Below are 15,011 nucleotides of genomic sequence, written 5' to 3'. Positions count from 1 at the left end.
ATAAATAGTATCCCCCACCATCTGTACAAGTTGTTTGCCAAGCACTTGTGTTGATCCTGTGAGTTCAGCTGCCTAATATAGTCCTGTAAAAATATTCCTTTAAAAACAGCTAAACATCACTGTTGCCTGTTTGCCACGTGTAGCTTTAGACGACAAACACAAAACAATGAGTAGAACTTGTACAAACCTGGCTACTACTAAACTAACCGTGCCCGTTCAAATTTCGTCGCGACGTTCTCGTGTATTTGTTCAGATCATTCTGTCACTCACTCGCTCTCCACAGACCACAGCAGAAAAAACACACAATAGTGAACTTGAGGAGAGCGCGAGAACGGGAGCGCGCTGACGTCCCCAGCGAGGGCGCGCGAGAGCGATGTGCTGGAATGCGCGTGAATGTCGCGTACTTCCTCGACCGATGTGAGAGTTTGGAAATAACTTCTCTCGAAACTTGTTTCTACGACAACGTCGCCAAACAACGAGCGAGCACCGCTGGTGAGTTCATGCGTTTGGTTCCGTTGGGTTTGGAGCTGATTAGGGTGTGGTTTTGTGTTGTTTTGTGTCGCGCACGAGCCCAACTAAGTTTGAGTAAGTGGAGTGAAAATGGAGGGTTGCATTGAAAGGGAGAGGCGCTGTCCAGGGCTGATTTCAGCACGGAGAGAGATCAGATCAGGACCACGGCTAACTCACACACGCGGACCAAATTAAAAGTGCCAAAAGTGCGTAACTTAACGAGAAATTAAACAGAAAATCCTCACCATGTTCTTCGATCGAATGTGTTGAATAAAAAGTGTAACTTTGTTGGGTTGTCGTGCGTAGTGTGTGTTGTTGCATGCATGCAGTTTCCGGAAAAGTAGTTTTTCCATCTTGTTGAAGGTTCGTAACGCAACTTTTGCTGTCAGATTGACTAGAATTGAGGTTTTATACGAATATTCAAGCTGGACAGTGACTTTCCTTTCGTTTTTAGAATAAATCACATCCTTGTTATGATATCTTTTGAGCTTTTGTTTATATGGAAATCACCCAGATTTCTGTGAGATGCCAATTGGACGCCTTCATTTGTTTTTAGTCATGTTAAAACTCCATGTAGTGAAATTAAATGGAGTGGGTTTTTTTTATTGTTATGTTGTGTGTTTAATATTTCGTGCAATGTGTAGCTCGCTCTTCGTCTGATTGAGATGGGTCGTGTTTGGAGCTGTCCAACAAGGTCAAAGTTTCTCACTCCTTATTTTGACAACTTTGATTTAACGCCATCAGATTTTCACGCAAAGCCTGTTTGAGCTTGTTAGCACACAATGTTAGTGCTTTGCTGGTTGAATGAGCTAATTTAAATAAACGTTCATGTCATGCTGCTTCAGTTCACACATCGGCTATATTTTTTCTCCTCCATTGGTAGAAGTTGGTGGTGGTGCTGTTTTAAAATGGCCGAACACATTTCAGAGCATGCAATCTCACAGGCATTACACACACACACACACGGCTCTGTTTGCTCATACTTCTCCACACTAGAGCAGGTTTAATTAAACTTTAACTCAATATGAGCAAAATACGAGACCTATTTTTAAAACTTTGTCTGCAGTACAGTGTAGCATTTAGTGTTTCTATATCTATCTATCTATCTATCTGCATGGTACTTAGAAATATTATACTATTGTATGATATTATTTAGTATTATTATATATAATATTCATATAGTATACATTTTTTAAACTAGAATTATTTAGTGTCTCTAAATATTATATATTATAGTATTCAGAAAGAATATGGAATAACTTTATGGAATATGGATAGTACATAGTATTTATAGCAAAGTATTTTGACCTGAAGTGCAAAAAAGTTTAATCTGAATTGCGTAGATTTCAATAAATTGTGTTGTACACACATACAAAGTAGAGTGAAATGATTATTGTTTACTCAGTGCACAGGAAAAAAAAGTGCTCCACAAAGTTCTGGTTGAAATAATGCAACTCAATAAACATTGATTGTGTTGTGTTGTTGTTGCTCTGAATATATTTCATGCTTGTCTTGGTTAGATTGCATCTTAAAAGTCATGCCTTAAAAAAGTAATGCCTTAAGAATTGAATCATTACTTTTGAGGAGCATTGCCATACATGGTTGGGAGCTCGGAACTGTTGGAATATAGACACTTGTCTGCAGCAATTCCCTAAAATAACCCAGAGTTAAAGCTGCTTATTGCTTTAATGGACTTCATACAAGAAAGAACAGGGTAATTTATTGACTCTATAAAGATGTGTTGGTTTAGACTTTGTTTGTTTCTTTTTTTAAAATGTGTTTGGGAGTGTGAAATTGAGCAATCTGCTTTAACCTTGTAGGGCTAATCAATCAGAGATTGTCTCAGCCAAGACTCCTTATCTCAGAAAATTATGTCTTTTGATTTAATCATTCATTTACATGAAAGTGCTTGTTTTGTCATAGTCAGATGACTTGCTCTGAGAAGATGTCACAGTTCACACATCCTTTCAGACTTCTGCTTTCATTTCACATACACATTTTTATAAAATTATATTTTAAATGGCACTGAAATTCACTGTTTCTATTTGCATTTCAGCTGGTTGAGCATGTCTGCTCAGACTGTGTATCCAGCTACTGCTGGTATCTTCATGCCTGTTGGCATCCCATTACCAGAGGTCGGCCATGACCTTCCCGAGCTGCCTCGGAACGACGTGGTCGCCCCTCAGCTAGTGATGCTCGCTAATGTGGTGGTATCATCAGAGGCATCTTCCTCAGACTACAATGCAGAAGAGAAACAAATGGTCGAACTCAAGACCGTTGGATGCAACAACTACTCTGACAGCGAGGAAGAGGGTGTTATCAGATACAGCTTTGACAACTCTGAGATGTCTGAGGGCACGTACACTGAACTTGCCACTGGGGTTGAGCCAGAGGTGACAGAAAGAGTAATAGAGCAGATTGAAATGGAGCAAGTAGAAGACCTCTTGAACCCATCTGAAAAGACCCCGTCTGAATCCTCACCAGCGGAAAAACGTAAGCGCACCGCAGTCGTCCTCTTCGAATCCAACAAAAAGAAGAAGAAGCCTTTCTTTTGTAAACCCTGCCAATACCAGGCTGAGAACGAGGAGGACTTCATTCACCATATTCGTGTTCACGGCGCCAAGAAAATGACAGTGGTAAATGGCACAGCTGACTCTGACGACGATCTGGCCAGTGAGTCAGGCCAATCTCAGACACCGAACACAGAGAATAATGAAAGTTTGAGTAACTCCAAAGGTGTGATCCGCTGTGAGCGCTGTGGATACAACACCAACCGTTACGACCACTACATGGCTCATCTTAAACATCATACTAAGGAGGGTGAAGATCAGAGAGTATTCAAGTGCACCATTTGTGCTTATACCACCATCAGTCAGTATCACTGGAAGAAACATCTGAGGAATCATTTTCCCAGCAAGCTTTTCACTTGCAACCAGTGCTCATATTTTTCTGACCGCAAAAATAATTACATACAGCACATCAGGACCCACACTGGTACATCTAAAATTCTCCAATAAGTCTCAATTCATTTTAAAATCACGCCGATTAAAGTTTGCTTTTAGTGTCCCTTTATATAAACAGAAATATTTGTGAAAAATAAAACAATTTTATTTGATTCGTCTTGTAGGTGAGCGCCCATTCCAGTGCATATACTGTGACTACTCCAGCTCCCAAAAAACTCATCTTACCAGACACATGCGAACTCATTCAGGTGAGTCTCTTGTTCGTCTATTGAAGCATTCTTATGCTGAAATTGATCTAGAGCAGCGGTTCTTAATCCTGATCCTCTCGACCCCCTGCTCTGCATATTTTGCATGTCTCTCTTGTTTAACACACCTGATCCAGATCATCAGCTCGTTAGAAGAGAACTCCATGAATGAACTGTGTTCTGATTGACATGGTTCCTACACAGTGTTCACTGCTCTCTACTTCCTGCACATGGGAAATCGCCTGAAGTTTACTTCACTTAAAGCAGCACTATGTAACTTTTGGCGCTCTAGCGGATAATAAACAGAACTGCACACATCCCACGGAAGAACATTCCAACCGGAGCTACTTCTCTAAGTTTATGTCTATGGCGATTCACGCAGGTATGTGTTACTCCGCATCGGTGACGACCCGACCAGGCTACAATAGTCCAAATATAAGTACTTATTATAAGTGTCCCGTAGTGATTCGGAATAAGACAAAAACGCGGTTTGGAAGATGAATTCATGATGTACTCACTCATTATATACATTTTGCAAATTTTGAACACAGAAAAAGTTACATAGTGCTGCTTTAAGAACACAGATTTGCACTACACTCACAGACAAAACTTACTACAGAAGTGTAAAGGGTTATTTAACCGTAAACATGGGATTTGCATAGTAGTCATGTCTTGCGCACTTTAATGCCATTTGAATGGAACATATATACGCTCCGTTCTAACTGGAATCATGGCGGAATATCCTGTGATGTCTGCTTTGCAGGGTGCTTACTGTCGAATGGAACAAACCTCTGAAGTGATAAGAGAAACATACAAAATGTGCAGAGCGGGGGGGGTCACGAGGACCAGAATTAAGAACCACTGATCTGAGTATATATTGTTATATTTTAGGATTTATAATGTAGTTTGTTAAATTCAAGTCCAGGTTTTGATTAATAAATCTGTTCCAAAACCTACTGAGCTACCTTGTTCCAAGACTTGCAAAATTTCATTAGATTAAGCCAATAACAGCTAAGCTAATGATACAATATTTTAAAAAGAATAAAAATACATAGCACACGATTCATTTTTTATTTATTATTAAACCTGTTGCAGTGTATTCTGGGATATATTCTCTGTAAAATACTTGTGATGCTGCATTAAGTTTTGAAGTAGTTTATTCTATGTTTGGGAGAAGTCATGGGAATTCATTAAATCTTGAAGTTATAAAAATGTATAAAGTGCGTGTACATTTTTCAAGGCGACTATTTTGCCTCTGTAAACGAGCTCTCTGGGTTTTGGGACAGAGCAAATGTGCTCAAGTCCTCCGTTTTCATCTTGTCAATGACATTTCTCTCTTTTGTTGCACTCCGTGGAGCCAGATGGCTTTGGATAAAATGGTACACGGTTTGTGGTATACAAAGTGAATTAGAATGTGATTCTGTATTGTGATGTGTTTGTCTTTTATCTGTATCCCCTGCATGAGACTTGTGTCTGTGTTTTTCTCAAAATGTTGAAATAAAAGATTCATTGTTCAGCCTTGACCTTCTCCTTATGGTCTGTCTGGAATAGGTGAGAGGCCTTTCAAATGTGACAACTGCAGCTACCTGGCAGCCAACCAGCACGAGGTGACCCGCCATGCCAGACAGGTCCACAATGGACCCAAGCCCCTAAGCTGCCCTTACTGCCAATACAAGACAGCTGACCGCAGCAACTTTAAAAAGCATGTTGAGCTCCATGTAAACCCTCGCCAGTTTCTTTGCCCGGTTTGCAAATATGCTGCATCCAAGAAGTGCAACTTGCAGTATCACATCAAGTCCAGACACCCAGGATGCACTAATATCTCGATGGACGTATCAAAGGTAAGGCTTCGTGTGAAGAGGACTGACACTGACGACATTTCGCCAAATAAGCTTGCGACAGACCAGTCTGGATCAAGGAGATGTGACAAGCAGTTGGGAGAATTGGATGATGTTGAATCGGGTCCAATCAACCTCTCCATTAAGAAACACACTAAACCCACTCCTGCTGTGGAGACTGAGCTGACTGACAAGACCGCAAAGAAAAACCCAGATGTCATTGTGAAAGAAAAATCTGGAAAGCCAACCCAGCAACTCAAAGAAAAAAGTGCAGAGAAAAAGACCATGCCGAAAAATGAGGGGAAAGAGAAAAACAGTAAGAAGGTTAAAGGAAAGACTTTGGTGAAAGTTGTGGACATCGCTGTGGCAAAAACAGAGGGCTGGAATGACAAACAAGCTAATAAAAAGAAAAAGAAGAAGGTAGAGAAATCCCCTAAATCTGTGGAGAAAGTAACCAAAGGTCGTCCTAAGAAAGAGAAGCCATTGAAGGAGACCGCTAACGAAGTTATTGTGAAACATAAACCCATTGTTGAGGAGCAAAGGTTAGATTTGGATAAAGAAAGAGCAGAGAAAAACCTTCTAGATAAACAGCAAAATGAGAAAGAGGATAGAGAGCGGCTAGAAAAGGAAAACAGATTGCTGAATGAGAAAGCGAAGGAGACTGAAGAGAAAGAAAGTGCAAAGGATTGCAAGAAATCTCAACCCAAGAAACCATGCAAGAGGCAGACAAAATTGTCAAAGGTCAACAGGGAAAAGGATACCCAGAGTACAGAAGCAGTGCAAGAAGTCAGGACTAAACCTGTCAAAAGAAAAGCAGAGAACATGAATGTACCAGCGACTGATTCTTCAGAACCAAATTGTCCCTCAACGCGGGTCAAGTGCACTACGAAAGATACAGCCAAGCCATCAACTAATTCTGGAGCTCCAGAGAGAAATCGCACCATACCTGAGGTTCTACAGGCCATGAAGAGCAAAGCCAAGAATGCTGAGGCAAGTGCATGCAAACCTGAGACTTGTGTCGTTGAGCCTGAGAAGACCAATGAAGTCCCAGAGAAGCTAAGCACTCTAGAAGCTGAAAAACAGCCCACCACAGAAACACTGGAGGTTCTTGACCAACCTGATGAGCAGACACCTACAGTAGTGACCTGCCAAGATGAGAGAAATCACAAGGAGTCTGCTTCTGTTGTGGAGGAGCTCACAGTTCCATGCCAACCCCAAGATCTAGACTCTGAACAACCTAAAGAAATTGAGAACAAGGTCTCACATGAGAAAGAAACACCAAAAGAAATTCCAGATGTAGACAGTGGAAGTGAGATGCCATCACCTACTGACAGCGAGACCTCTCCGGGTTTCAGCCAACAGCAGCCTGTTTTCAGTCCAACTCTTGAACTTCCCGGTCGACCTGGTCACAAATCCACTGATGCAGAGGATGACGAAGGTATCCACAGTAACGATGGGGGAAGTGACATCAGCGATAGCGCCTCTGAAGGAAGCTACGACTCTGGTCTTAACGGACTGGCTGCTGCCACCGAGGGTGGAGAGAAACTTCCAGAGACTCCGACAGAAGAACTTCCGTCTCCAACCAAACTGCTCAGTCACACGTGTATCTTCTGTGACCGTACCTTCTCTTTGGAGATGGACTACCGTCGCCACTTGAACCGGCATTTAGTAAATGTTTATTACCTAGAGGGGGTGGCTCAGGGTGATAAGTGAGGGGTATCTCGTATGGAAAAGGGCAACTTTTTTGTGTTCAAAGCAGTTTATGAGGTTCTCCTAGACTTGGAACTGAACAAAGCTTGTTCACTTTGTAATAAAAATGAGGTTCTTGTTGTTCTTGATGGCTTTACAGCTCATGACAGATGTTCTAGTTTTTAGCTTGCCATGACGCAACATGAAACATCAACTAATTGATTTCTTACCCCAGTATTCTTTCAATTCAGAAATGAAATCCATTGTCAACTTGTGATCGTATCCTATTGTTGAACCCAGACTGACTGAATCTTTGCTTAGTCATGTGCTCCATGACGAAATGATCATCAGGTTTTTCCTGTTAATTGTTACACTACTCGGAAGCAACAAAAAGGAGAACTGCTCTGAAAGCAAGTACACTTTCTCCCTCCATCCCTGCAGAGAGTTCAGATTAGCCAGACCCAGGTGGTCCAGTGCTGAATAGCCCTGAAGATAATGGGGCTTTCAGTGTCTTTGTGCTGTTCCACTCCACTGAAGCGCCTCCATCTCTGGTCAGCATTAGACGGAGTGTGTGTTTAAATCTGGCTAATGTCATTGTTTTCAACTGTTTCTTTGTTCCCTTTTACAGTTTAGAGAGCACTTGACAACTAACCATAATCTTACCTTTAAGGCTCTGTTTCTCTCACATAAGCTAAACATTTCATTTTAACAGAAAAAGATTTCTGTACACTTCCTAACGGTCTTTCTTTGATTATGCTTGCTCTGCCTTTTAAGGAAAGTAGCATGTAGTTTGTGATGTTTGCAGAATAGTAGGTTCTTTTCTTTCATTGTAAATTTGCTTTCAAAGTTTTTTTTTTTTTTGTACACTTCCATTGTAACTCTCACTTGAGTTTGTAGGTTATTTTATCTGTCAATTTTCTGGTAATATTTCAATTTCATGCTTAGTCCAAAGATTTTGTTGCTTTTGTCTGTATATACACTGTACATATTTTTCTTTATTATTTGCTCTTCAGTGCCTCAGACAATCAATTTGAGCATTTTAATTCATTTCTCAGATATTATATTTAGATCTCATTTACCTTCAAATGAAAGAATGGCTTGTCTTTTCTGTGTATTTTACCCAAGCAACATTCCCTTCCACATATCAAATTGGTTATCGACATCGAAAATCTGTTCATCCAAAGTTTATCTAATCATATTGAACTGACGTTTTGTGAATGTGTTGTTGCCACAACCCTTGAATGTCAGTAAATTTTGAAAAAAATACTGTAAAAGAAATAAAATACTGTTATATAAATTGCCTTTAATGCATTGAGTGCAATATTAAACTTTTGGATATATCACCAAAGCAAGATGTAGTTGGTTGAGGTTGTAGGGGCAAAACCCCAGGCCTCCGATGGAAAACTAGAAAACTATCCACAGGTGCCCCAGTACCCCTTAAAAACTGCACTCTTGAATGGTTGGATACTTTATTACTGTAAATATGTCCTTCATCACTCTTTTTGTGTTAAGCACTGCTTTTTTTGCTTGTCTTCTTTAGAAAAGCATGTTGCCAATTCGTAACTCGGATTGTGCCATTTATCAAGCTTTGTAATCAAGTGTGTGACTTGTCTTTTTCCAATCCCTAGTAAAAGTAGTCAAATTATATTAGTGGAAATGTTATGTTGTCCCTTGATTTGACTTTTTATGAATTATCTGAAAAACAGTTTACTATGTGACCTGTATGTTTAGCTGAAGAATTTTCAATAAAAAAATCTTGCTACAGTTTTTTCTTTTTATTATTTGAAGGACATTTTAAATGGCAGAATGTATCAACATTTAATTATCAAGTAAATTCATAATCATTTAGATATTTTAGTATAAAAAACAATACATTATTAGAAACTGTAATTGTAACATCTAAGCAGTACATTCAGTTCAATTAGAACAATATTTTGAAGACCAAAAGCTTGAGAGATATCAAGAGAAACAGCAACAACACTTCATTTTTTCCTTCTCACTTTGAGCCTCTCAGCTGCTTTCACAGACAGACCAGTGTCTACCAGCACCTGTGGCTTTCTCGTCTTGTAGGCGGGAGTCTTGTTGATTCTCTGTCCTTTCAGATTCACGACGTGGGGCAGTAAAGGCGGGGTGCGCAAACATAGTCCTGCTGCTTCAGGGGCTTGAGTCCTCAACAACAGCTGATCTCCTTCGGCTGCTGTCACGGCAACCCAGCCTGGAAAACAAGAAAAATCGACATAAATTTAAGTTTCTTTAAATATATTTAATTTTTTTTTTATTATAAAAACGTGACCAGCCAGGCCGTAAGACTTGACCTTGTTGTTTGGTCAAGAGATTGACTTTAGGGTTGGGCTGACAGACGATGCCATCGTCCATCGCCGATACGATGCTGAGCCCCCAATCTTAACAGCTAATTAAATGTAGACAACTGGCAAAACCTAGAAAGGCAGCAGGTACCACGATCAAAAGGACTTTTCTGCTTGTAAGTCACCCAAAAAATTACCTGCTGATGAGATCTTGATGTCAGTAATTGCAGTGTTGCAGCCCTGCCCCTGGAGTTCAAAGTCTTGAGCAATAAGTGGTGGAAAAGTTTTCATGCGCTCCTCACCACCAGATGGGACCTTGTCACAAAACAATGTAGAACAACGGTATTCAACACTGATAAGAATAATATTAAGAAATGTTTCTTGAGCACCAAATCAGCATATTAGAATGATTTCCGAAGGGTCATGTGACACTGAAGACTGGCGTAATGGCTGCTGTTAAAAATACAAATGTATTTCTACATACTGCAAGAAGGATATTCCCAGCATGTTTCTTGTAGATTGCATCAGCCTTGTCCAAACTGGTGATATGAACCGTGATGCGATTTGAAGCAACAACTGTTAACCAGCATGAGCTTTTCCCCTAGGGAGAGTAAAAGTACATTAAAAGCCATCTTGGTGTGGGGCAGATACAGCAAAAGATTCAGTTTTCCTATGTCATATGGACTCTTACCTCCAAATAATCAATGCGTGCCAAAGCCCCCCAAAATAAAACCATACCGGGCTTCATTATAAACGTTCTCGGCATAATGGCCTGTGTAGGAACCACCAGCTTCACTTCCTGCTCATTCAACAGGCTGAGAACCTGGAAAGTAACATTTTGATCAAAATCTTTTGTGGCGCATGATTTATAATGATAGACTTTTTCAAATATGGGTATACAGAAATTATTGTAATTATGAACATAATTATATCACATCATGTGAGTACAGTTTGAATAGGGAGACTCACGTCATGTTCTTTCATGATGCCTGGGGTGTCATAGAACCAGTGTGCATCTTTGATTTCATTGTAGGTGAGCTCTGCATCTGTGGAGGCGTCCAAGGATGGATCCTTTTTAACATCTTCCCCCAGGTCTTCTCCAAAGCTCAGACTGTCAGGATCAAATTCCACGAGAGTTTTCTTGGGTGTCTGATTTGCTTGGAATGTCCTCCCAATGTGACCTAAAAAAAAAAGAAGGAAAATTCAGTAATTGTAAAACATTATTAATGATTATTAATGTATTACAAATATTATTAATAATTTCTGAAAAATCATGGGACACTGAAGACTGGAGAAATGGCTTTTGAAAATTCAGCTTTGCCATCACAGACATAAATTACATTTGGAAACATATTAAAATGGAAAACAGTTATTTGTAAATTGTAAAAATTTCACAATATTACTGTTCTTGGTGTATTTTTGATCACATAAATGCAGGCTTGGTGAGCATAAGAGACTTCTTTCAACAACAAATAAAAAAAAAAATCATAATTATTGTAATTATTGCAAACTTCTGACTGGTCCTTACATATAAGGAATAAATGAAAATTAGAGAAAATTGTATCATCAAGAATCATACACACACACACACACACACACACACACACATATATATAAGACCACCACCCTTACAGTATTGGTTGTTACTAAAATCATTTTTTATGTTTTTGTAATGGTTAAGCATGTGTAAGCTCTTTAGTCACAATAGTATTTGTAATGATAAAATATAATTGTTATCCATCAATTTTCAAATTTACTGTTTTACAAGAAAGCACTGTACATACTTAACATTTATTAGACCACCTGCCATAATAAAAAGAAAATACAAATATTTTAGGAATCTGTCAAAAACTAAAAATTGTATTGCCATTAATTAGGCAATAGCAAACTGAAACAACTAAATAGTCTTTAATCACACATAATATTAATAACAAAAAAACTTATTTTGTACGGCCTCCTTCGGCCTTGATAACAGCTAACATTCTTGCTGGCATTGTTTTTATGTACTTTTCCACAGTCTCTGTTGTTATTGACTGTAATTGGGCATCTGAATAAAATAAAAATGAAGTGCTTTACTATTTTTCTGCCTTTCTTGTAAAACATTTGAAAATTCATGGATAACAACAATAATTGTATTTTAGCATTAGAAACACTAAAGAGCTTACACATAATGGTGGATTAACCATTACATAAACATAAAAACTATTTTGGTAATCACCAATACATTTAGTTTAGGGCAGCTGTGACACAAACCTTACATTGGGTGGTGGTGGTCTAATAAATTTGTTAAGCACTGTGTGTGTATATATATATATATATTACATTATCATTACAATCAATCCTTATATATACACACTTTTGATTTCCTTCAGAACATAAAATTTACTCTATAATGACAAATAGACCATCTATAACATATTATCTTGTCTAATATACATTTAACACATTAAAAACAAAAATTTGAAATCAGTCATTTTAAATGCTACAAGTGCATTTAGGCATCAAAACATTATATACAGTATGAAAAATAATTGAAAAAAAAAAAGACATCTAATGGCGCTATTGAATTAAGTTAACTTTAAATGAGCATTAGAAGATGGCAAAGGAAATCTAAATGTAAAAATGTCATGAGCATGCACAGTTAAATATAATCCAATATCAGCCGACACAGATAAATTAAACATCTTTAATAGCAGCTGATAACCAATATGGAACAGATATATTGTGGATTCCTAAAAAATAAAAAACTGCAAACTCACCAACCAAGTATCCCTGCTTGCTGAACTGTATGATTCTCTTCAGCTCTTCAGGATTCATGTGGTCCTCTGTCAAATGAGATGCCTGTTTCAGTCTCTCCGCCCGCCTGAACATCCGGTGGGGGGTGGGGTTGATGATGGGAAACTTCAGCAGATTTAATGTTGTTCCTAGATTTACAGTGGACAGATAAATGTGTTTTTAACAGTTACCCTGGACATCAATATCATATCTTAACAGCTTAATCGTTCAGGAATGCACAACACATTCCTAAATGACTAAAAGGGTCAAGCAGGCTAAATAAAAAGCTCTTTGTTCTCGTTTTAGTACTTGAAACATTCCTCTCTTACACACACTACTAGTCAAAAGTTTGGAATAATTAATTTTATTAATGTTTTTGTAAGAAGACTATTAAGCTCACCAAGAATGTGTTTATTTGCTCAAAAAATACAGTAATAATATTACAATTTAAAAGAATATATTTGCATTTGAATATATTGCAAAATATAATTTATTTCTGTGATGAAAAGCTGAATTTTCAGTGTCACATGATCCTTCAGAAATCATTCTAATTTGTTGATTTGCTGCTCAAGAAACATTTTAATATCATCAATGTTCAATGCAGTTTTGCAGCTTAATATTTTTTGGAAACTGACACTTTTTTCAGGATTCTTGATGACAGAAATTTGAAGAGAATTTTTAAAAGAACAGCATTTATTTAAAATAAAAATCTTTTGTAACATTATAAATGTCTTTGGTGTCATTGTTGATCAATATAATGCATCCTTGCTGAATAAAAGTATTGCTTTTTATTTTATAATTTAAAAAAAAAGTCTACCCAAAGCTTTTGAATGGTAGTGTATCATGGTTTCTACAATAATATTAATCATCAAAAACTGTTTTTAACTTTGATAATAATGTTAATAAGAAATATTTCTTGAGCATCAAATCCGCATATTAGAATGATTTCTGAAGGGTTTAAAAACCTGAATTATTCCAAACTTTTGATCGTTAGTGCATTTGTGAAACAGGTTTGTAAAAATTTCATTCATCTACATAATGCATTCATAATAATTTATTTATCATATTTACTGATTAAGGCCAATATTTAGCTTAATTCCTGACCAATTATCTTGAATGCAATATCTCACCAGGCCATGGAGATATAGTAGCTTTGTGGATAACATCTGAGGCTCTGGATTTGCAATAGTCAGATTCCAGTAGAGTATTAAACAGCGTGGATTTGCCAGCATTGGCCATCCCGACCAAATACACATCTCCCTTGTACTTCCAGGTCGACTGCAGTCTCGTTATAAGGTTTTCTATACCATATCCTGTTTTGGCACTGATGAGGTGGATGTCTTTGTTATCACTGGTAGAAATGCCCATGCTGGCACAGTATGCCTTCAGCTGACGTTTGATACGCTGCAGGTAATTCTCAGCATCTCCGGGCAGCAAGTCTATTTTATTTCCTAAAATCCCAATGTGCTTATTCTTCCCAACAAGCTCTGGAAGGTCTGGGATGATGGAGTCAGGGAGATCCAGAAGATCCACTATCAGCAGCACTAAAGCCTTCTCTGATTTAATTCTCTTGACAATCGCTCTGTACTCCTCTTTAGACATGGTGACGTTCAAAGCTTTCTGGTGGTGATTGATTAAAAAGCATCTCTGACATATTGCCTTCTTCAGTTGGTCCTCTTCAACTAACACTCTGAATTTCTCACTTGGCAGGTAACCTGGGATTTCAGGGTCCGTACAGTGCATTAGGGCCCCGCATCCAGAGCAACAGGTATCACTGACTGCCACGTCCACATCAGGAGTGCCATAGATCTTTTGTTGCTTTTTAACCTTCTTTGAGTTGGTGCGTCTGTCCAGTGGGAATCCTTCATCATGGAACTCAATCAATGAGTTTTCTTCCACCTCAGACTTTGCAGAGCCCTTTAAATGTTTCATTTGCATTTCCAGTCCTCTAAGGTGCATGCGATTGCCATGCTTTTCATGCACCGGCTTTGCTTCTGCATTACTTGTACGATCATGCAAAAGAAGATGATCTGGCATTTCATCATCTTTATAGTCCACTGATTCATCAAAGTCGGGGAACACAAATTGTTCTTGTTTCTGTGGCTCCACCAAAGTGTATAATTCCTGAGGTTGCTTTGATGCTGGCTCTCTGACTCCTTTTCGAGTGCTGTAACATCTCAGACGTCTGGATGATCTGCACCTCTGTTTTCTGCCCACATGGGTTGCCCAGTCCTTTGATATTAAGCTGGAAACAAATGACCGTCGAAGCAGCAACACCCCTTCATGTTCCCTTGACAGCTGCAGTCTTGAAACATGTTTTAAGCACGCACGAGTGTAGAATTGGAATGCCGACGCTCCTAAAAATTTGTACATTATTATAGCAAATAGCAAAATGTGTTAAAAGAACAGTAACATCTCTACAGTTTATACAACCTTGAAAAACATCGAACCCACGTGAGTGAATAGAGAGCGCCACTCGCCATTTCGCTGGTATAATGTACGTCACCGGAAACATTATTTTGGACAAAGAATAATAAGCAAAAAAAACATTTCAGTTTTTAATTAACACATGTTATTTAACATCTAAACTATGATTTACTAAATCATAAATGCGCAAATACATGTGCATAAATATAATCATATAATTTGCGTCGGAAGTGACGTATAATTCCGTAGCCGTTTGTG

At 38.4% G+C, this 15,011-nt stretch overlaps 2 protein-coding genes across 2 annotated transcripts; one reads left to right on the top strand and one right to left on the bottom strand.

Moving 5' to 3' along the window:
- Positions 1–369: 369 nt before the first annotated feature.
- On the top strand, positions 370–8,052 carry LOC107751319 (RE1-silencing transcription factor). Its single transcript, XM_016566995.1, has 4 exons — positions 370–492; positions 2,567–3,504; positions 3,638–3,721; positions 5,270–8,052. Exons 2-4 carry the CDS (start codon positions 2,577–2,579, stop codon positions 7,267–7,269), a joined length of 3,012 nt encoding a protein of 1,003 aa, XP_016422481.1. The 5' UTR covers positions 370–492; positions 2,567–2,576; the 3' UTR covers positions 7,270–8,052.
- A 980-nt stretch (positions 8,053–9,032) lies between these two features.
- On the bottom strand, positions 9,033–14,789 carry LOC107751320 (nitric oxide-associated protein 1-like). Its single transcript, XM_016566996.1, has 7 exons — positions 13,457–14,789; positions 12,311–12,475; positions 10,521–10,732; positions 10,243–10,374; positions 10,036–10,152; positions 9,749–9,866; positions 9,033–9,460 (listed from the first exon to the last, which is right to left on the bottom strand). Exons 1-7 carry the CDS (start codon positions 14,697–14,699, stop codon positions 9,228–9,230), a joined length of 2,220 nt encoding a protein of 739 aa, XP_016422482.1. The 5' UTR covers positions 14,700–14,789; the 3' UTR covers positions 9,033–9,227.
- Positions 14,790–15,011: the final 222 nt, after the last annotated feature.

Source organism: Sinocyclocheilus rhinocerous, unplaced genomic scaffold (assembly GCF_001515625.1).
Source record: "Sinocyclocheilus rhinocerous isolate Xijiao unplaced genomic scaffold, SAMN03320098_v1.1 scaffold1233, whole genome shotgun sequence".
NCBI lineage: Eukaryota > Metazoa > Chordata > Actinopteri > Cypriniformes > Cyprinidae > Sinocyclocheilus > Sinocyclocheilus rhinocerous.
Note: the sequence above shows the minus strand (reverse complement) of the source record. Positions and strands in the feature narration are given on the sequence as shown.

What these genes read in the sequence shown, in the direction of transcription:
- LOC107751319 (XM_016566995.1), top strand. Translation starts at nt 2,577, where the DNA reads ATGTCTGCTCAGACTGTGTATCCAGCTACTGCTGGTATCTTCATGCCT. An exon ending in GCACATCAGGACCCACACTG is followed by an intron (nt 3,505 to 3,637) that starts GTACATCTAAAA and finishes TTCGTCTTGTAG; the next exon opens with GTGAGCGCCCATTCCAGTGC. An exon ending in ACACATGCGAACTCATTCAG is followed by an intron (nt 3,722 to 5,269) that starts GTGAGTCTCTTG and finishes TGTCTGGAATAG; the next exon opens with GTGAGAGGCCTTTCAAATGT.
- LOC107751320 (XM_016566996.1), bottom strand. Translation starts at nt 14,699, where the DNA reads ATGTACAAATTTTTAGGAGCGTCGGCATTCCAATTCTACACTCGTGCG. An exon ending in CAAGCAGGGATACTTGGTTG is followed by an intron (nt 10,733 to 12,310) that starts GTGAGTTTGCAG and finishes TTTTTTTTTTAG; the next exon opens with GTCACATTGGGAGGACATTC. An exon ending in CATCAAGATCTCATCAGCAG is followed by an intron (nt 9,461 to 9,748) that starts GTAATTTTTTGG and finishes CTTGTTTTCCAG; the next exon opens with GCTGGGTTGCCGTGACAGCA.